Here is a 21317-nt window from a genome sequence, read left to right as displayed (position 1 = left end):
GTGGCACAAAAATAGGAGCGAGATCGTGCTATTTCCCCTAGATCCTGTGGATGTCTGGGTTGCAGCTGATAATGCTTTAAGCCATATTAGTGGTTGATCCTTCAGGGAAGGCAGGCATTGGTGGCAGAGATGATTCATAAGCCCAGATTTCAAGAGTAGCAGGAGTCAGAAGGGCAGCACAGAAGGGGGAAAGGAAAGATGTAGCACTTTTTCTGTGCACATAGCTAGGTCGGGGCATCGGTCCTACAGACTCCCTTTCAAGTGAAGTCTTGCTACTTCCCACTGTTGTTCCCAATCCATCTTCTCCCACGCATGCACCTCAGAAAAGAGCTGATGATAGGACTTGAATATCCTAGAGGCTACTGTATGTAGTATGTGACAATGGAAAATACCAAGCTACATTAACCGTATCAGAGCTGATACCTCATTTAGCTTCTGTCAAATAAAAAGTAATTAATGCATTAATTAAAACTTAACATTTAAAGGAGCTAAAGGCAAAGTTCTCATGCTAACTCCTTCCCTCCCATTACTGCCAATGAAACGTTCCCCATCTGTGATCCGGAGGCCAAGAATTCCTCTTACTGGCACCATGTAGAGAAAGGAAGCAAATGATAACATTTACTTAAAGGCATTTTAATACACAAGTTCCAGAAGCTTAACTCCTTATTGTAATAAAAAGCTTTTTCCTCCTTTCCATTTTTGTCATACTTTATGCCTATTCATCTCTGTGTGAAGAAAGAGAATGAAAAATACTCCAGTATTCTGATCTCATTTGGCCAAGCGTGAATTGGGAACAATTTAAAACTGCACAGCTACCCTGAAGTACAAAACTGTCTTGGCAAACTTAAATCTGGAGATACCTGTTCATGTTTTTCTGCTGCAGGAAAAAAAAAGCAGAAAACTTTTTTTCCACTGAAATTAACTTGTCTACAAAGGTCTTCATGAAGCAGGCCACGAACAGCTGCTATATGGCAAAGATCATTGAATTTTATGTTATACCAATAAGCTGATCTTTAAAGAGAGAAATTGCCTGGTTATTGAACGTTCTTGCCACTTGTGAGTAATGGCTGAATGTAGAAAGATTTTAAAAATAAGAGCATAAGCTTGTGGTGGGAGCAGTGGAGCTCCAAACCCCACTGCCCTGGCTGGAAGCTGCTGCAATACACACAAGGGTGTTTCCAGGCCTGAACAAGATGACTCAAGTACCCAAGTCATCCCCGTCTCCAAAAGACTGCGGCCATTGTGACTGGCAGCCTTCTCAGAGAGAAAGCAGGCAAGAGACAAATGAGAACTAACCTAAGTGTCTGTCTTGTAAGATGAGTAAGGCTTTGCATTGGGACTGGATGAGATTTATTGGCCAGATAAGCATGTGCTATGTTTGTCCTTGCATGTGTTTGGCTTCCCAGAGAATTTAATTTGTAAGTACACTTGCCTAGTTTCCATACAAGGATTTTTATTTTGCTCCACCTTAGCCCTTTTCACAAGTGCAACCCCGCAAACTGTGGACTGGAGAAACAGCAGGGGAGTGTTTGATCTAAGGCTGCATCTGTTTTTAATAACGTTTTTCACAATACGTTGTATGCTCAAGTCTGATTCAGCGACAATTTCTTAGTGGCTAGTTAAAGAAAAAATTATCTTTTCTGTTTTAACACACTAATTTATCTGTTTTTCTGTTCAGATACATTTTGAGGTGGAAAGGAAGAACAACTGGCTAATAAAATGTGCTATTCCAACATAATACTCATCCCACTCCCTTTATTTGGGAGATAATATCCCAAGATATTTGCTTGGCATTCACACTCAAAGACAAAAGATCTAGGATGAGGTTACATTATGCAAGATACTGTTGAAAGGCACAGGGGGTTCCGGGCATCTTTTGCACAGCTTAAAATCTACCACCTCGATCCAGAGTTGGGTCCACTCAAGCTGGGTCCTTCCTGGGGGCCTGGAGTTAAAGCACGAGCTGCAAAAGCTTGGCTTTGCTTTTGAGTACATCCAGTCCACAAATGTAGTCCCATGCAGAGATATCAACTTAGCTCTATGGTTGTATAAATATCCAACAGTTTTAATATCAATAAAATGAGGACAACAAGAGTTTCTTTCTCTGAGTTTCTGTCCAACTTCCAACTTAATTGTACAGCTTCTCTGGGTAAGACAGTTTTATATAAAGGCTGAGCACAGCAGAGCCCCATTTCCAGCGGCAGTTATACCGGTCTGAAATAAGGGGGTTTGGGGCAACTAAGGAATGAGAGGAAGATGAGCAAAGGAACAAAACTAAAAAACCCACTATTCCAAAAGTCTGCAGGAACATCTAAAGGTGACCTGCTCTTAACAGTCTCGCCACCCAGTATTTACAGGGCTACCTTCAAACAAGCGTTGCAACAGAAATTATTCTGAAAAGGAGTTCATGCCCACAAACAATTCCCTCAAGAGACAGGTAATAGGGGAGGTGTGAGGCTATTAATAACAGTATGTCAGATGGCTAACTCTGACACGGCTAAAAGCAAATAAGTCTCTGTCATTAAAACAAGAAGTTGATTGAAACCAAACAACTTGGTAATTTCAACAAAATAAAGATGCCCCTGTGATACATCTAAGTTCCCTACTAAACCGCTTGTATAACAAAAGCTGTCAGTCCAAGCAGTCTTATTTTGGCATATATGTAACTGCACACTGTGTTACAAACATCTAAATGACAAATTATATTGCATCTTTGCAATAGAACATTCCTGACATATTTATAGAGAGGGAAACTTAAAATAAGTTTTATTTTTTAATTAAATAACTATTTGAGATTCTTTTCCCCTCTAGTGTCCTTGGCTGGCAGATGTCTGCTTGGTTCAGTGTGCAAGGGGGGACAGGAAAAACAGTGCAAGCTGCATCATTTTTGAAATAAACAAGTTTCTTATTGGACTTGAGCTCGTTCAGGAGAGACAGCTGCAGATAGAAACCCACGTCTTAAAGCCTGAGGATGACACAAACTGCTCAGTGTCCTCAATAGAAGAAGATTTCCTCACAGCATCTGAGCACCTCGAGGATGACAATGAGGCTGATGAATATAAAACTGGTAAAAGCAACGGGACTGACCATAATTCTGCTATTGTTCGTACTGCAAGACAGCCATGGCAATGCTTACAGAAATTGCACTTGATGTTAATTCACTCATATATTTCTTTTTAATTTAGAAAATGGACAGCCACTCGTATTTTTAAATTGTTGCTCAAAGACAAGGTTACATGGCTGTGCAGTAGTTTTACAGAGCAGTAATGCGTTACACAGTGCAGCCATTTTCTCTTTAAAGTTACGGGATACTCTGCAAAAATTAATTTCTTATTTTTCTTTTAATAGGTCATGAAAAATTAAGTGTTTCAGAAGCATCTTCAGATGTTAAAAAAAATAAAGGAAAGGGATTTGAAAATCTCCACTACAGAAAAGCCAGGCTGCCACTCATTCTTGAGGGGAACTGCATTAATAAAGATAGTGCAGCTACTGGAATCTCTGAAGCTGTAAATGTTGTGTCTGAAGATGGCGTCTTACAGCCTGAAGATAAGTCAGACCAGGAAATACTGTGGCAAAAGGAATTAGCTGGAAGAGCTACTTCATCCTTTAGTACTACTAATTTGACTAGTGAGGTTGAAAATTCCTGCTCAGCGCGCACATTAGAAAATGTCTCTTTAACCAAAATGGCTAAAGAGGAGCTGGGGCCTCTGTATGACCCAACAGCGAAACATGACAGTAAGACAGACGGAGAGGATTATGCGGGTATCAGGAAAACTGATCTTCCCTCACAAAATGAGCGGGTGACTACAGGTCAGTATGCCACAAATTTAGCAGAATCTGTTCTGCAAGATGCGTTCATTAGACTGTCACAATCTCAACCCACTTTTAATGAGGAGGCTGCAGTCAGCATCTCCGTAGGAACCTCCTGTAAGTCAGAAGACCTATCTGCTTCCCAATCATGGAATGAACTTCCAAAGATTGTCATAGTGCAAAGTCCAGACAGTTGTGAGAATATACCTGACTGGCCAGGGTCTGCCTTCCCCAACCTGTGCCACTGGAACGAATCAGAAAGTTCTGCTGAAGTTTCGGATTACTTTGAGGAAGAACATTCAAACGGGCATGGCCAGAGCGCACTGGAAGTGGCGCTGGCTTGTGCGGCCACTGTTATTGGAACCATTTCCAGTCCCCAGGCTGCAGAAAAATTCCGATGGGATCAAGAAGCCACAGACTCTAAAAGCGGAGCGGTTGATAATGAAGATCTACATACAGCATCTTCACAGCTACTTGATGACTATGCTGGCACAGAATATTCATTTCCATCTGCGCTGTGTGGCATGACTCAAGTAGCAAGTGCTGTAGCCGTCTGTGGTCTGGGCGAAACAAAGGAGAAGTATCCTGCAACTTCGAGTGGACTTCTGTCTGCTGCTCAGACTTCTGCAGCCATTACTCTTCATTGTAGCATAGCGATAGGAAGCAGCATGGAGAAGCTAAATGATAGCATTGCAGAGGCACTTCTCAAAGAGGCATCAATAATTTTGACAAAACCCAACACGTACAAAAACGTAGGGCATTTTATGGAATCCATAAATGGAAAAATTATTGAAACAGCAGCAAGGCCGCAGATTCCACACACTGGTGAAGTAATCAGAGATGAACTTGCGCAAAACTTATCCAATATTATTCTACGACATTCTATTGAAGAGGTCAGGAAGAAGAGACAGCTACATCCCCCTTCAGAAAATGGCTCAAGTACACAAGACATTTTCACAGAGACTGCAAATGAGTTACTTTTTAATGTAATATATTTCACTTGCAAGAAGATGAACGACATAAGACAAGTTGAAGAGTGTTCTCCTCTCTTTTCTGAGGGCACAAAAGCAGAGAAAGCAACAAGAGCAGAGGGGTGGTCAACACAGGCAACAGCACGTGGAACTTCACACAGCCCACTTGATCACTCTGCTGTTAAGCCATTTGGTACATTCTGCAGCACTAGCAAAGATCCTGGAAACCTCACAAACACTAGGAAAAGTAATATGAAAGATGTAAATAGCAAGGAAAGTGCCACACTGAATTCAGAACCAACAAGTAGAGCTACAGGACATAGCACACTTGTTGCAAAAACATCTCCCAAGAAAAGATACCTGAAAAGAACTGCGCGAGACTGTAACAAATCCCCAAATCAAGGTAACAATCATCAGAAGAAGAAAGACTACAGATCATTTTCAGACAGAGAAAATACCTTTGCAAGCAATGAATGCAGGCATGGTGTTCAAGAACAGCTGTCTTCCAGTGCCACCATGAATGCAGAAAACCAGGCCAAGCAGAAGTGTGATGCTGTGCTAAATAATGATGTTCAGGTTAGCTTGTCTTTATTAGGAAATCATGTCTTGCTTCCTTCTCAGCCTGTGCTACAAGTGAAACATTCAAGGGATAAATATTGTATAGCAGATTTTGCAGAAGAATTGGCAGAAACAGTTGTCTCCATGGCAACAGAAATAGCTGCCATTTGTCTTGAAAATTCAAATGGAAAGCAACCCTGGTTCTGTGCATGGAAGAGAGGCAATGAATATCTGGTGACCCAGGGTTTATCATGCAGAACCATGAAAAGGAAAAAGGAAACCCATGCTAATGGTTCAGTTGTTCGGAAGCACAGGGCACCTAGACTTAGCGAGATCAAAAGAAAAACAGATGAGCATCCTGAGCTAAAGGAAAGATTGATGAATCGGGTGGTGGATGAATCTATAAACCTTGAGGACACACCAGATTCAGTCAATATCTTCGCAAATGAAGTGGCTGCCAAGATCATGAACCTCACCGAACTCTCCATGGTTGATAGCATCTGGCCAGGTCCAAACCACCCCAGGAACAGGCTGCACTGTGAAAGATGGAGCCGAGCCAAGGCCTCAAGCTGCGAGAGCATACCGGAGGAGGACTCAGATTCCAAAGCCTCTTTCAATACCCTAGGCCTAATGAACACCTTTGGTCAGCCTGTGAGCCAGACAAGTTCTGTCTCAAAGCAGTCTAGTTGTGAAAGCATTACAGATGAATTTTCAAGATTTATGGTGAACCAGATGGAAAATGAAGGAAGAGGTTTTGATTTATTACTGGATTACTATGCAGGAAAAAATGCAAACAACATCTTAACTTCTGCTTTGCAACAGGTGGCCAAGAAAAATGGTCATCTTAACGTAAGACCAAGTTGCCCATCCAAACAGTCCAGCACAGAAAGCATAACAGAAGAATTTTATAGGTATATGCTAAGAGAAATAGAAAAAGAAAATAAAGATAACCTATCTTCCCCTCGGAATTCAAAGGACTGGTGCAGCAGTTTGCTACCACCCTCTCTACGATCACCTTTTTGCTTTAGGCAGTCGTCAGTTCCTGACAGCAGATTGTCAGGCTCTAGGCTAACAGTTAATGTCCCGGTTAAGGCAAAGTCATTAGATGGATTTGCTCACCATCACCAAGATTCCTTAAGCGTACAGCCAGTCAGTACCGTGGCTTCTGCAGGTCTTTGCAAGTCTGACTCATGCCTGTACCAAAGATGCAAGACTGACCAGATTACAGATATGTTGATTCACGAGACGTGGGCAAGTTCTATTGAATCTCTTATGCGCAAGAACAAAATCATAGCAGATGAGGCAGAGGCAGACCAGTTTCATAGTGATTCCCCACCACATGTGGAACAATATGCAAACAGACTGGCTGCAAATATTGTTGAAAGTGGTAAAAATCTAATTGTTGTCCAGCAGGATTCCTTCGATTATACAAGCCGAGAACATGTGCTGGAAAGCAAACATCCCCAAAGCGCACCTCAGATTCAATCAAAACCCAAAAGAGATGGAGTAAATTTGGATAAGAAAAAAGAGCACATGAAGAGCCCTGGATGCCTCCCTGCAGGTCAGCACAGGGAAGTGCCTTTAATTCAGATAGAAACCGATCAACGAGATGAGCCCGATAAAGACTCTGAGTCCCTCACTTCATGTGACCCTTCTGGAAAGGAACTTCAAAGCAAAGAAAAACCTCCAGAAGCTTTTGATGGGAAACACACTGTTTCCAGTTCACTACTAAATAGGTAAGTGACAAACCAGCAAATCAGCACATTGCTTTGGTGTTTGTTTTAATTTCCCAGTAAAAATTATTTTGATAAAGGAACGAGATAAGAAGAGAAGCATTTTTAGAGAAACAAACAGGTTAAGTTCTGGCTACAGGTTTCTAATGGCATAAAATCACCCAATCATATATCACAGTGCTGATTTCTAGAGCAAACTTACATTGAATATGAAAATATTATGGTTCTGAGATTCAAATCTAATACTGCACAGAAAAGTAAGTTTTCCCTCTACAGATATTTAAGTCTTCCATAGTCAAGACAGGAAAGATGAGCAAAGTTTGAACTTTGATTTCACGCTGGCTGATATCTCAATTAAAAAAATAAAAATCTGTGCTAGTGTAAAACAGAAGATAGCAGAATTTGACCTGTCGTTCTCTGCTACACTTGTTCGCATAACTAATGCTTTCATAATGTACCTAGAAACAAGACCAGGCTTCCGAGAGCTTGAAGTTTTGTGTTTACAAGCTGGAGCTACAAGTAAAAAACATTCTTTAGTGGAGGAAATAAAATAGTATTTAAAAGTACCCCCCACCTCCTTTGATTTGAGATTGCTCTGTTAGAACTTAGATAGAGAAGAGAATAAAATTTCATTTCACGGAGTCTATACCACAGCTTGCCACCCTCTCCTTATAGCTGTACTCCTTTTGCTGAGAAATCTGCAACTTGCTTTGGTTAAGGCAAAGGGTGAGCCCTGCAGTATGAGAGTGCAGTGCAAACATAGAGGATTGCTGTGGATGCTACGAGGTTAAGAGCAAGGCTTTCTCTCAAGGCATTGCCTATTTTTAACTACGCTTCTTCATCGTATCTGTTACTTTAATGGTATCTAAGCTGCCAATCACTTGGAGCATTGCAACACCCCATTATCTCAGGGTGCTAGAAAGAGTGCAGGTGCTAGTGTCAGAAACCATTTTGTAGCTCATTTTATTCTAGGCAGTGCTTTGTTTTGGCTTTTGACAAAGCTCTGCTTGAAGTGAGAAAGCATGTACTTCCCTGTGTATGGTAGTAATTAGGTGGATAATTATCATAGTGTTGCTATTCTTTCATAGTGACTCTCCCGCACTAACCTTCCTCTTCCTTTGAACGGAACCTGCTTTTAATAAGATACATTTAGAAATCTGCCTATTTAGAATCTTGACTCTTTGAAAAGGAAGTTATTTTCATATGAGCCCTTTAATAACAACTTTTCCTCTGCCTTTGATGCATAGATCCTAAAGTGGCTATGGGAAGTTTAAAGCAGTAGGATTGGTAGGGCAGAACTGGTGCCCGGAGGCTATGCCTATGTGAGCATTTTGGTTCAGCATTGCAGCACAGTTCTGAATCGGCTTGTCTCCGTTTCCACGCATCGGCTCCGTTTGCAGCATGCAATGCAGATTTCTTTTAACGGAATCTCAAACAGAAGCTACGTAAGCGTGTACCAGATGTGCTGGTACCCCTACTGGGAGGGCAAAGCTTCCAGTGGTTCTTCACGTGGATATGAACCATTCGTGGCATGGCTGTCTGGACCAAGTCTAGGTTGAAATAGAACCCCAAAAATATATTTAAGATAGATATAAAAGCATCAGCATCAAGTGCTTTGATCCACTGATCCACTCCTACCTCATGAAATTACTTGCTAGTGTAGATAAAGGCACATAGGACTCCAGGCAAAATATCAAGCAGACATCTAGTTAATTAGAAAAAATAAAATAATAAATAACAATATTTAAAAAAAAAGCCATGCAGGCCTGAGGAAGAGGTCTTCAGCAGGGAAATAGAGTTGTTTCTTGTACGTAGGCAGCGCAACAGACCCAGTCCTGCCACAGATACACAGAAACCATTCCAACTGACTGTTGAGAAGTCAGGAACTGTCAGTTCAAAGCATCGCTGGTCTGAGGTGTAACTGCATAACGAATGAAACAAAACCCAAAGTGCGGAGTGACAGCCCCCACAAAAATCCCTCACGTTTTGGACCAAGTATTAGGTGCTACCTGCCCTGTATTAAAAATCTGAGTAACACCACTGCCCTGCGACCTGGCTGCTCAGTGCCTTCATGCTACTACAGATGATGAGTTTTGTACCCAAGGGGTCAGGGATGCAAGTGTAGTTATCTGACAGATGTTGACTGCCTGGTAGAGCAGCGGCCCTCAGGCAAACAACTCCCTTTCTCCCTGTACAGGAAGCTCCATCTCTCTCTAACATCCAACAGTACTGCAGCAACTTCTCAGGCGTCCTGAGAGCGAGAGCATAGCAGGAGGAGATATCCACAATGATACTGTCTCAGTATATTCTTAATCAAGTTAATTAGTTGGGAGCAACAGAATTTTTGGGATGATCTCTTGCTCTAACCGAAGGCAGGCACCTCAGCCATAACTATAGCTAAAAGTCTGAGGGTGAGAACTTCTCTAGAAGGATCCTGCATAGGATTGCCAGTACACATTACATTGTTTTCATCACAAAGTTGCAAATGCAGACCATCCAGTAAATATAACAAATTACAGTTTTGCTTTAATTGTTATTCTGGTGCTGCAGGGATATAATTAACTCTTTCTTATTGCCCAAAAAGAGGGGTTTGGATTATTATATTCTGCATATCAGAAGTCCCACAGTAAAGCTCACAACGTCCAGTTTGGCTCTGAACAGTTACCATAAATATAGTTTTTATTTTTTGTTTGTGTGCGCATTTGTGGGAGCGTGCATACTTATCTCTGTGTGTGTGACATGTCAAGCATGCAGAATTACAGAGCATTTTCCCCTTAATCCTGTATTAAGGGTCTGGGCTCCACATTCAGTCTGGTTTCTGTCTACCTGCTGCACACCTACCTAGAAAAGGAATGTTTTGTCCTTCCCCAGCCTAAGCAGCAGAGATCCTAAGAAGCACAGAAGGCAAATTGTTAGGGATTCACAACCCACAATACTTTCCTACTTTTCCTTCTAGACCTCTTTTGGATCTACAGTGCTAACACAGTAGAAAACCCTGGCAAAAAAACTTACTCACCCTTTAGTAGGAAAGGGTTTTAGCGCCATATGTATTTCCAAGAAATGCTGTCGTTCTGCACTAACATATACCACGTATTTCAACCACTGAAGTGCATTAAGCAATAGGCCTATGCAGTGAGCAGTTCTTTTTGTACATGTAAAATCTTTTTGTACAAGTTAAACCTTTTCTATGCTGCTTATAGCAGTCATAAGAAGATCCTTTTTTAAGATCTCAGACCATATGTTGAACTGGACTTCATGTATAAATTATAAACTTGTCCGGTCTCCTACATCTGCATAATTTTGCAGCTGGGTTGACTTTAATGAGCAGCATTGCCTGAAGATGGGTAGCACCGGTTTGTTCACCTATATTACAATAACGCTGTGCCTTCCTTATCATCCTACCAGCAATAGTCCTCAGAGCAGACCAGATGCTGAAATCACAGGAGAGACAAAAACAGCTGAAGAATTTCCAAACCATCTCAGCAGCAGTGAAGAAAGCACTGGCAGCTGGTCCCAGCTAGCTAACGATGAGGACAACCCCGACGACACAAGTAGCTACTTACAACTCAGCGAGCGATCCCTGAGGTACCATATTGTCTGTTCTCAGTAATCAGCCAAGCCAATGATTTGACTACCATGCATCAGGAATGAGGGTCAGCAGCTCAAGATTTAGTCAGAATACTAGTCAGAAAGCGTAATGACAGCGTTCATATCTTTATTTTTTTAAAAAGGGAAAAAAATTAGCCACGTTCTGGTTCCCGGCCAGCTCTTTTTGTTGGTGAGCAGCTAGATTCAGACAAAGAAAAAAACTTCCTTGCACCACGCAAGTGGCTCAGTCCTACAGTAAAAGGGTCATCGGACAAGCTAATTGTTACGGTCTCCTTTGATTTATTTGCTGCTATTTGCATAATGTTTATTTGGGCATCTCCTTAGCTGAGATTGATGAGACCGCTATTCCCACTGGATATCTATGCACTTAGAGCAGAGATAGAGCCCTGATCTGCTTAGATTGGCAGAGGGGAGCAGATCAACGGAGGATGGCCGAGTTACTCCTGAGTAGGCATAAATTCCAGAGCTCCCATTGCAACGTGCTGCTTTTTGTTCCTGTTCTAGTCAGGACATGTGTTTAAAGATGTTATCTAGTCCTCAGAGTTTATATCAAATGATGTTAGTTTGCCTTTAACCCTTTCACGAATTCAAATTGAGCAAGGTTTTTTCTTCACATGCTCTTACATCAGGTTTTAAAATATTGTCAAGTAATTACATCTTTCTCTTGGGTATTAAGACAACAAGGATGGAAGACAGTATGGTAATGAAGCAGGGAAGAGAAAGAGTCTCTGACAGTTGGCTAGCTGAAAAAACTCTGAAGAAAACTTGTCTGTCATGTGGGTGAACATTCATCCCATTATTCTAGTATCAACCTTTAACAAGTCCTTTGTGTGAGAGAGCTAATGTATTGTACCTTTTGGCTCTGCATTGAAACAGAAATTGCTACAGCAAGTCTGAATGCATGGCGTGTTGACACTGACTCAGGAAAAACCTGATGGTGAAAGGAACTGTCTAGTCAATCCTTCTAACGTAAGGAAAAATACTATTAGTTGCTTTTCCAGTAAAAATTAAGTGGTTCGAGTTGACTCGCCACACAGAACTTGTTTGTGCTAATTGACTCACAGCCAGCAAATTCACAACCTGTTCATGAGACTATTACAATATCTGCATAAACATTCACTGTCAAATGTATAATGATGTTATAAAGTGAACTGGTACTACTTTTTCCAAATATTCTCAGATGTAATACTTCATTCTTGTGAAGAAGCCAAAGAGAATACTTCTATGTATTACTGGTCTCAGTGAGCACGGGCTTTAATTGAAATCTCAGTCTTCCAGAGTAGTGTGAAACATAAGGGGCCGTCACTGTACCTGTGGGTTCCATCAGATCCCCGATAGTATTTGAGGTATGATGTAATACACTGAAACTGCTGCTGGTTACAGGCATGGAGTCACCCAGCAGGTAAGTAGTACGATGGGCAACCAAATGCCTTGCTGTAACTCACCATGTTCAGAGGTATCTGAATCTCTGCAGGTTTTTTCCAGGACATCTCTGTACCTGATAATCCTTCTTTTCAAGGAGCCATGCAGACTGGTTTTTTGTTTGAAGCCAAACATTCATTGCATAAGACATTCACAAGAAGCTGGTCCACTTTTTTCCTCCAGTTTACTGCATCACTTGATACATGCTCCATCCAGAACTATTTTAATAAAAGCCTCATTATTTTGAGCAGATTAGTGTGCTTCATTCTGGGAACCACTTGCTGAGCACAATTGATTTTATGGAACTCTGCATAACAGGGGGCAGCCTCCTCCCTTTGCTTTGTACATAAATAAATTTAAAAAAAAGATGTATGGAGACTTGTTCGGTGCAGCTTGGCACTAATATTTAAACTTTTGCTTTGTCAGCAATGGCAACAGCAGTACAACTAGCAGTCTTGGCATTATGGACCTGGAAATTTATCAGGAGAACGTGCCATCTTCTCCTATGATTAAGTAAGTAGTCACTGAAGCGAGACTTGATGTTTAGACTAATTTTAACTGCAAATCATTTACACCATCTAAAATGTGCCAAGCCCTGCTTTGCACCTGCTGCTGAGCCTGCCGTTAGCTTCAGAAAAAAGCACACGCAGGTGTCTGTGCCGAGTGACAGCATTAGACAGTGAAAGATTACAGGAAAGCCCACCCAGGTGGATCTCTCAAGAGAGTATGGATCCAGCAACCACTCTGCCTAAAAGACCGTTTTCTGTGGTATCAGATTCCCATTGTGTGAACTTTCTTCTCCCAGTAACTTCAAATATTATCAAAACTTTACTGTAATGGCAAGTAAGGTTCAAGCAAATAAGGATCAATTCAAGTCAAAGGAAAAAAATCCAACAGCATTCTTTCCAAGAACAATAATATTTTGGCCCAAAGTACATCTGACCTATTGTTTCTGGGCATGTTTCTACTGAGCATGCAATAAAATTATCAAGAGATGTACAAGTACCTGCCTAAAGATTCCGGCACCCTGAAACCTGGTATAACCTGCCAGCTGGTGAATGTCCCGAGGCAGTCAGGTCAGGGCCACGCAGAAGTGTACAGAGTGTACATCACGCATTGAACATGGGAACTTTGTGAAGTCTGGGACATCAGAAAATCTTCACAGCTCATTACCAGACTATACTAGAACCGTCCTGCTTTCAAGAGAGTCTTTTTTTGGTAAGAAATCTGGGCAGTCATATTTCTGTAGAGTTACATGCATTCTCTCAGCTGCCGATTCAGAGACTAACCTTGTTAAAGCATGCTCATCTTCACAGAAGGCAGCGATACCTCCTACACACATTCGTAAAGATGACCCCTCTCCCTTATATTTCCGAGGACCAAAGGGATACATTTCTGACTCTCCTTGTCAGCTTTCCAGGGCTATTCTCAGGTGTTAGCCAATAGGTGTGAGAAGTTTGTACTTCCACAAATCAAAGTCAATGCACAGAATACATCTGCTGTTCAGACAGAAAACTGGAAAAAAACCTGGTGGGAAGGAAGTTATTAAACACCTAGGATTCTAAGTCAGGACGAACCATGCGGTGCATGCTGCCATTTTATTGTTTCCTCTCACATCATGCAGTAGCCATCTCACGAGTATATATAATCTCAATTGTTTGAAGCCTTGGGGGAAGATTCTGAAATCCTGTAAACAAGGGTGGTAAGAGTAGTGTTCTCCCAGGCAAGAAACAAAGCCTTACACTTGTAGCATTGCCCCGAATGACGGCAAAATGGGACAGTCAGGAAACGTGTACTGTAAGTGCTATCCCTCCAGCAGCAATGAAATGAATGCAATAGCTGTGACATCAATAGCAAATTTGCAGTCTCCTGGCACATGCACATGAGCATGGCTATCATGTTCAGAAGTGGAAGCTGAAGCAGTGACCACATGACTGGAGTTTGTTTCCTGTAGTTTAAGAAAGGGATGATACCTAAGAAATTAAGAACTTTGGAAATTTTTGCAAGGGGTAAACAGAACTTGTTTATCCAAACAGCTACTATATTTAAAACCAACAGTAGTTGAAGTCATCGATAGGCATGATTGTACCTAACTATGGAAGGTAAAACAGGAAAGCAAGACTGGAAAAGATTCAGCCAGGGAGAATAGCACTGCAAAGTGCAGACATTGGAAGTTCAGTATTTCCCCCCCAGGTTATGAGACTTGCTGTGTCTTACCATAACGTCATTTGCTTGTCATTATGTAAACTGTAAAGACAGACAGATCCTGGTGAAATGTGATACACAGTGCAACCAGTACAAGTACTTCATCCTATTACGGGAGTAATACTGCAATTCCCATAGCTGTTCCTGATTTACAGATTAAAAAAATATATTCAGCATTTTATTATTTCATCCTATGTAACTTTTTTCTTGCAGTTTTCTAGGTCTTACATTGAGGGAGAAGTTTATCCATCATGAAGCAATGTTGTAGACTGTTCCTAAATATCACTAATAAGCTTTGTTGTTGTTTGTTTCCAAGTGAATTAGTAGAAGAAAAGGTTTTCCTTAAAGAACAGGCAGAAAATACAGAGGGTAAGTTGAACCATATCAATTAAAGCATATGATTTGAAGTTAACACAAGTAATTGCACAGTAACTGGTGGGGTTATTTTTCCAGAAAGTACTTCTGGGCTTTCAGTGGGAACAGCCAATTGTCAAAAGAACCTACTGGTGATAAACTTTGATCTGGAACCGGAATGCCCTGATGCGGAGCTGCGAGCAACCCTGCAGTGGATAGCCGCTTCTGAACTTGGAATTCCAACCATCTATTTTAAGAAATCTCAGGAAAACAGAATCGAAAAGGTAGTATTTACAGAATCAGGCATACTATTAATTTGTGTTAATCAGAGTAGCAGTTATGATTTATTGAAGTTACTGAGCTTAAAAACAGATGTAGAAATATCTTCATTACAGCAAGATGGCAATGCTACCGTTTATTATGGAAAGGGAGGAGAGGATTAAATGTGTCAGAATTTAGGCTACGTGAAATATTTAGTAGATTGTCCATGGCACAAGAAACAGAGGCTTTGGAGAAGGCCTCGTGGCGATTCTATAACACGCTTTGATGAATCCATTCACTTTTTCATATCAATGATGTGTGAATTATCAACGCCCAGGGCAGAATTAACAGAAAGAGCCCTTTATGTGGCTGCATTGGAAAGGTTGCAGATAGCTCACACGGAGTTTATGCACGTAGCTTAAAAAAATAAAGGTAAAAATCACTTGTGCGTGGACATCACACACAAAGTTCTGCTACTTGGTGACAGTAAGGGCTGACTATGATGCGAGACGTAAGTTGTACTTAAGATTTCCAGCTTGGAAATTCCTTAGTCCTCCTGCAGGTTCTGCCTTGCCTGCAACACGGATTAGGGCAGCCTCAGGCAGGTCTGAGCTTGTACCTGGCTGTTCATAAATTGCTACAGCGGGGGATACAGCAGGGTACTGCAGGGGCCAGACAGTTCCGCCTGCATTTATGTGAGATCTACCACAGCCAAGTGCATTGGCTTTAGAGTCACTTTGTGCTGGCAGAAAGAGATCGCTGCTCACCAGGGAACGGGCCCCCTGCTCCAGCGTGCAGAAGAGACTGACTGCAAAATAAAGATAACCTGTATTAGCTCAGGTTCACTGTCTCACAGAACACCACTACGAAGCTTCTGCACCAGAGCTCATCAAAAGTTCAGAGGACAGGCAGGATAGACCTATCTGTGTCGGCATACACTTACGTTATCGCTACCCTCAGGGACAGTTTAACCTGGCAGTGACCAACCAGTGTTTCCAGTGGAGCCACCTTTGCAATCACACACCTGGTACTTGGAAAATTAGCCTGACCGATTGAAACCTTTTGCATCATTGTATGGAAATTATGAAGTGCCTCCCCTGGCTTAGCAATAAAAAAAGTGCAATGTGTGCCAGTTCCCTTTGCTCCTGGTCCGACGTAGCTCAGCCTCTGCCAGCCACCACTTTGAAAGCAGAAGTATTTCCAGAGCGAGGCAGGCAGACACAGGCTGCCAGAACTGAGAAGCCTCCCGAGGTGTTTGTCCAAGCCAGAGCACCAAAAGCAGCACTGAAGTCCACAGCAGCCACAAAAAGCGCAGCTCGTTTCTGCTCCCGATTAGTCAGTGCTCCGTTGTAGATGCCACCAAATGCCACCTACAACATTTTGGGAATAAGCAAAACAGCCTTTTCCAAGGTCAGCAAGAATGGCTCAAGCCTGAAGGCTTGCAAGAAGTCTCACAGTATTCAAATCAATTAATGAAAAAAAAAAGTATTACAAATCAGTATTTTGGTCTTTTAAAATAATGTCTATGGGAAGATCATTTTGAGTAGCAGAGATATTGTTTGATTTTCTTGAGTACATGCATTTGGGAATCATAAACATAATTTAAAATGCATTCAGCAGCAACAGTCCAAATTGCATCTAATTAAAGAAACAGCTGTCAGCTTTACCCATGTGCTTTGGCAAACAGTTAATTCAATTGCACAAATACACTAGAGAATAATGAAGCACATCCTGCCTACAACAGTGGTCTTGGAAATCGCGTGCCTATTAAATATCATTAAAATACATATTAAAAGTTTAGGCTTCAGTATGTAAATAGCAAACAGATACACTAACTAGAGATACACAATATTTTCTTGTGTGGTTTAAAACTGGAAATGTAGAAGGAGCAAGCTAATTGGATATTGATTGTGAAATTCAAAGAAATGAAAAGCTTTGATTTTCATTTATGTGCTTCAGGAAAAAAAATGGGACCAGATGTATGACCCTGTGAAGCCCATTATTAAGTACAAAGTGGACAAAATTCAGGATTTTTTACAGCTGCTTAAAAACATGTATTTAACCCCTGGTTTATCTGGAAGTTAAAAAAAAAAAAATCAAATATAGATCCTCTCTGTGATTCAACCACAATTGTGGCAAATGTCTTCATGTGACAAGTTTACCAGAATTCCCTCTCACCAGTGCTATGGGAATATTTAAAATACTGAGAGATACATATGTGGAAATATGGAAAATTAAATATAAATTAAAACATAGCTAATGGTAATGAAGAGGGATTTTTTTTTCTTTAAAATGGATAATCACACTTCCATTATTTGACAGCAAATTGTCGATAACAAGGAAAGTTATGATCCTTTATCAAGCTCATTTTCACTGTTCTTACTTTCATTGCAAGAAATAAGAAATAATTGATGAAAGCAGCTAATTCAGAAAATGTCATGAGATCTGACCAGTCTTTGGGGAGGTATGGAACTTCAGAAATGCAGTTTTATAAAGAACCTTTACACTGCTGTGCGGTGAATTGCATCCACTCCCTCGTACAGCAGCACCTTTACAAAAGATGGTCATACAGCAGAGTGTGTGCATTCAGTTAATAAAACCCCAGCAAAACATTAACCAAATCCTAAGTGTGTTTTGTTTTGGGTTTTTATTTAGTTTTTAGATGTCGTGCAATTGGTTCAACGGAAGTCCTGGAAAGTGGGGGATATCTTTCATGCCGTGGTGCAGTACTGCAAGCTCAGCGAGGAGGGCAGAGGGATGACACCAAGCCTGTTTGATTGGCTTCTCGAATTAGGTTAAGAAAGTTCACCTGTTCAGCATTTTTGTTTTATTCCAGTTTAAATAAGCAGTGGTTTGTGTAACGCTCTGATTTCCGAACATCGCTGAATAAAATGAGCAAAGATGTACAAACTCTACAGAAACAACACACGTCTGTTCCACGACTGAACAAGGAGCAAAGTGAAACCAAGGTGTATTGTATCTTTCTGTATCACGAGGGACTCGTGCTGTGTTGTGCTATAGGATGTACTGTACGCGGAGGGGATGGATTTTTAGCCTTCTGAATTAATGGACTACACAGTAAAGGCTTAATTAAGTATCTAATATGTTCCATTTTCATCAATTTGATGAAATCTCTCAGCTAAAATGGGATCGTACACTAATATTCAGTTTTGAGACACCAATATTTGTACAGTTTAACTCTTAGAACCAGGGTATGTCCCGTGATGCCTAGAGACACCTGTGTCCCAAGAGGTTTTTGTTTTGGTTTTTTTTTTTTTAAATATACCCCATAGTCTGCTAAGAAGTAAAAACTTTTGAACACTTAACACCTTTGCAGTTAGATGACACAATAAAATGCTGCTGAAAACACATTTTAGTTTCTTTTCATGTGATTATTTCTCATCTGTAGCTGTTCCTGTCTGCTTCTCAAGGAAATAAAATCTAGTTATTACCCTTAAAATCTCCTTCCTTTTCACCTGGAGGCAGCGTAGCTCAGCACAGCCACACCTGGTATACCCCAGAGTAAGCTCCGAGTCAGGGCAGCAGGTTTCTAAGCCCCATCCCGCTGCAGACGGACCTACTGCGTGACCCGGGATGAGTCATTTCACCTCCGTGCCTCAGTGTCCCTACCTGGTAAGAGGGAGTAATGATAGTACATTTCTTACCTAAAGTGCTTCTATTTAAAGCACTGTGTAACATGCTACATATCAGTTAAAAGCAGTGAAAAAAACACTATTTTAATCAAATAAATTGTTAATAAGGTGAAGAAATGCATATCTGAAAAGAGTACCATCTCCTCATAAAAATCTTAATGTCAATTTTTGTAACTTATAAGAAAGCAAAGTGATTGTTAAAATTTCAGCATACTCGTTCCTTTTGAATATAAATGTTTGGACTATATGTGATAGTTCACATGACTATAACATTTATATAACTGTTTGATAAGATATACTATGGTATCGTCTTGTTGAGATAATCTGTTAGTATCATGCACTTCATGGTACATTCTCTTGACTCTGCCAAAGAGATTGGGTTTGAATTTAAAGGTACATATAAGTTATCACATCACAGCTCTTCTGCGATTTGTTTCTTGGAAAATATTTATCTTTCATCTCTTCCTACCCCAAATAGTGTAATAGAAAACCTGCCTGCTTTTCCCAATAAAGTATTTAAGAGATGTTTTATTTTCCATATAACAGTATAAGCTTCTGTAATATTTCTTGAAAAAAAAAAAAAAACCCTAACCTTTTGCACTAAATATTTTTGGAAATTTTGAAGTAGTTTTAAATAATTTATGAAAAAGAGCCATATTCTTAATTTTCTCTTTAAAACCATTCCTAAACTTGCATGATTGCATCACTCATTTGTTAAAAAATACAAATTGTTAGTGAATCGAAATCTAATGTGGAACATTAAACAACATGAGTAATTCTACATCTAGTCTGCAGTACGTACACAACAGTGAAGGTCGCTTTACTGCCCAGATAAAGGTCAATGTATGAGGTACGCTGAAGGTAACTGTGCAGTCATGGGCCTGCTCCTGAGAACTGCTGAACATCCATAACTCCCACCCGCGAGTGGCAACTCTGAATGCTCAGCATTTCTGAGCCTGAAAGTTAATAAAAAGCACCAAGTATTATAGACTCAAAGCGCTTTGAGTTAATAAATGGGAAAGTGTATTTATTTTTAAACCAAATAGTTAGTTGTCAGTATACAATTTTTTGCCGTGATAGAATAAATGTTTACTTATCCTACAAAGCACAAATATCATGACGGAGTTGTAATAGTGTGATGCAGTTTCTCTGTACAGTAGTTCTTAATGTCGCAATTTATTCTGAAATAAATTTATGTTATCACGTGTGTCCTCTTTGCCTTTTTTGATCTATTAAAAAAAATATTTGCCTGCTATCCCTGTAGCTTCTCAAAACTCCGCTTCTGAATGAAAAATCTGACCAAAAGAAGTCAAAGCAAGCTCCAGGTCCTACCTCAGTTTCACACAGAGCTGCACGACACACAAGGGTAGGAATGTCACCATGAATCCTCACTCTGACTTTCAAACTGTCAGGGGAAAAAAACCCCACCACTCCACTGAAATAAAAAGCCCGTGTGAGCTACTTAATAAATAAAACAAATCCCAGCTGAGAAGGAAAGCACCTCCATACTAGCCAATTTAAGAATTCTAATTCAAGGCAAAGCCATTCCTAAGCCTTCGCTAAGTAGGAGGAAACTCATCATGTTACTACTTCAATTTTTCAAACCCACTCTAAAGCCAGTCTTCCCGAGGAACAGACCCTCAGAAAGCAACTTGCAGCTGTACAGCATTTAGCAGGACAGACAGTTAAATTAGCTAGACTATCAGACTAATTAAAACAATTTGCAGTAAGGACAGGTCTGGCTGATGGATACTGTGCCCTCCTCCCAGCTTCAGCTGAAAATTAGACAGTAAAGTGCAGCAAACTGGCAAATATAGCCAAGCAGGATATGTTTCATATCCTTTCACTAACTGCCCAGGAAATGCAAGTGATTGCGTGGAAGGAGATGAAATTCTCACAAAATGCCACTTTTTAAAACACAAGTGGAGATGAGTATCATTATCCTCACCTACTCAGAAAAGAATTTGAATCTCAAGAGGTACAAAAAGCATACGTCAAGAGGCCAAGTACCCATCATCTGCTTACACAGTAGTCCTTGTGCTCATCTCGTAAAATGTGTGTTCTGTCCTGGGGATGTTACATGATACAAGCTAAGGGCTTCCCTCCCAGAAAAACAAACTTGTATATTCACAGAGGTACATACTGGAAGGATTCAGAGGTCTAAAGGACATAAACAATACAGCAAAGCTAGTTTCCGCTGTGACAGTCCTTACTGGAGCACACTTCAGGAGTCTCCCAAGGTAATCCCCTTCAATAAGGTCACAGTGAATTAAGATTGCCAGCATTTCAGAATAACGTTGAAAGCCATGTCCCACTCCAACCACCCAGCGATTAAAGTGGCAGCTTGGCAAGTGTCAGGTATGTGGAAGCCAAATGTTTGGATAAGATTAAAAAGGCACCAGACAATGGAGTTAGAGCACACACAACAGGCTATTTCAGCTGCAGAGACTGAAGTGGAATTAGAGAAAGGGATCAAGCTGCTACCAGACGCAGAATGGTTTCAGGATGATACATCTATTCTACGCACTCCTAACGTTTATCTCTATAATTTATTAAATCCACATATAGGTACACCAAGGTGCAGAGAGCCTAACATCAAAGCATTTGTACGATGGTACCTACGGTACTATTGAAGTTCTTACCAGGCGCCAAGTCAGCACACTTTGCAGAAGTGCTGTGAATCACACCAGATGCGAAAGTATTTCACATTTGAGCAGGAAACCTGGACAACTTAGCCTGAA

General features: G+C 40.8%; 1 protein-coding gene across 7 annotated transcripts in view; it reads left to right on the top strand.

Moving 5' to 3' along the window:
- SPHKAP (SPHK1 interactor, AKAP domain containing) overlaps positions 1–19782 on the top strand; it is a 105750-nt gene extending 85968 nt beyond the window's left edge. For 6 of the 7 annotated variants that reach the window (XM_054835426.1, XM_054835421.1, XM_054835422.1 and 3 more), the window contains 7 exons: positions 2812–3067; positions 3349–7075; positions 10478–10657; positions 12530–12616; positions 14625–14677; positions 14762–14946; positions 17579–19782. In XM_054835426.1, coding sequence (XP_054691401.1) covers positions 2812–3067; positions 3349–7075; positions 10478–10657; positions 12530–12616; positions 14625–14677; positions 14762–14946; positions 17579–17722 — 4632 coding nt within the window. In that variant the 3' untranslated portion in view covers positions 17723–19782. The remainder of the gene's footprint in view (positions 1–2811; positions 3068–3348; positions 7076–10477; positions 10658–12529; positions 12617–14624; positions 14678–14761; positions 14947–17578) is intronic. The other variant, XM_054835424.1, reaches the window with a different exon arrangement.
- The last annotated feature ends 1535 nt before the right edge of the window (positions 19783–21317 follow it).

Source organism: Grus americana, chromosome 9, assembly GCF_028858705.1.
Source record: "Grus americana isolate bGruAme1 chromosome 9, bGruAme1.mat, whole genome shotgun sequence".
Taxonomy (NCBI): Eukaryota; Metazoa; Chordata; class Aves; order Gruiformes; family Gruidae; genus Grus; species Grus americana.
This window is presented reverse-complemented; position numbering and strand designations above follow the sequence as displayed.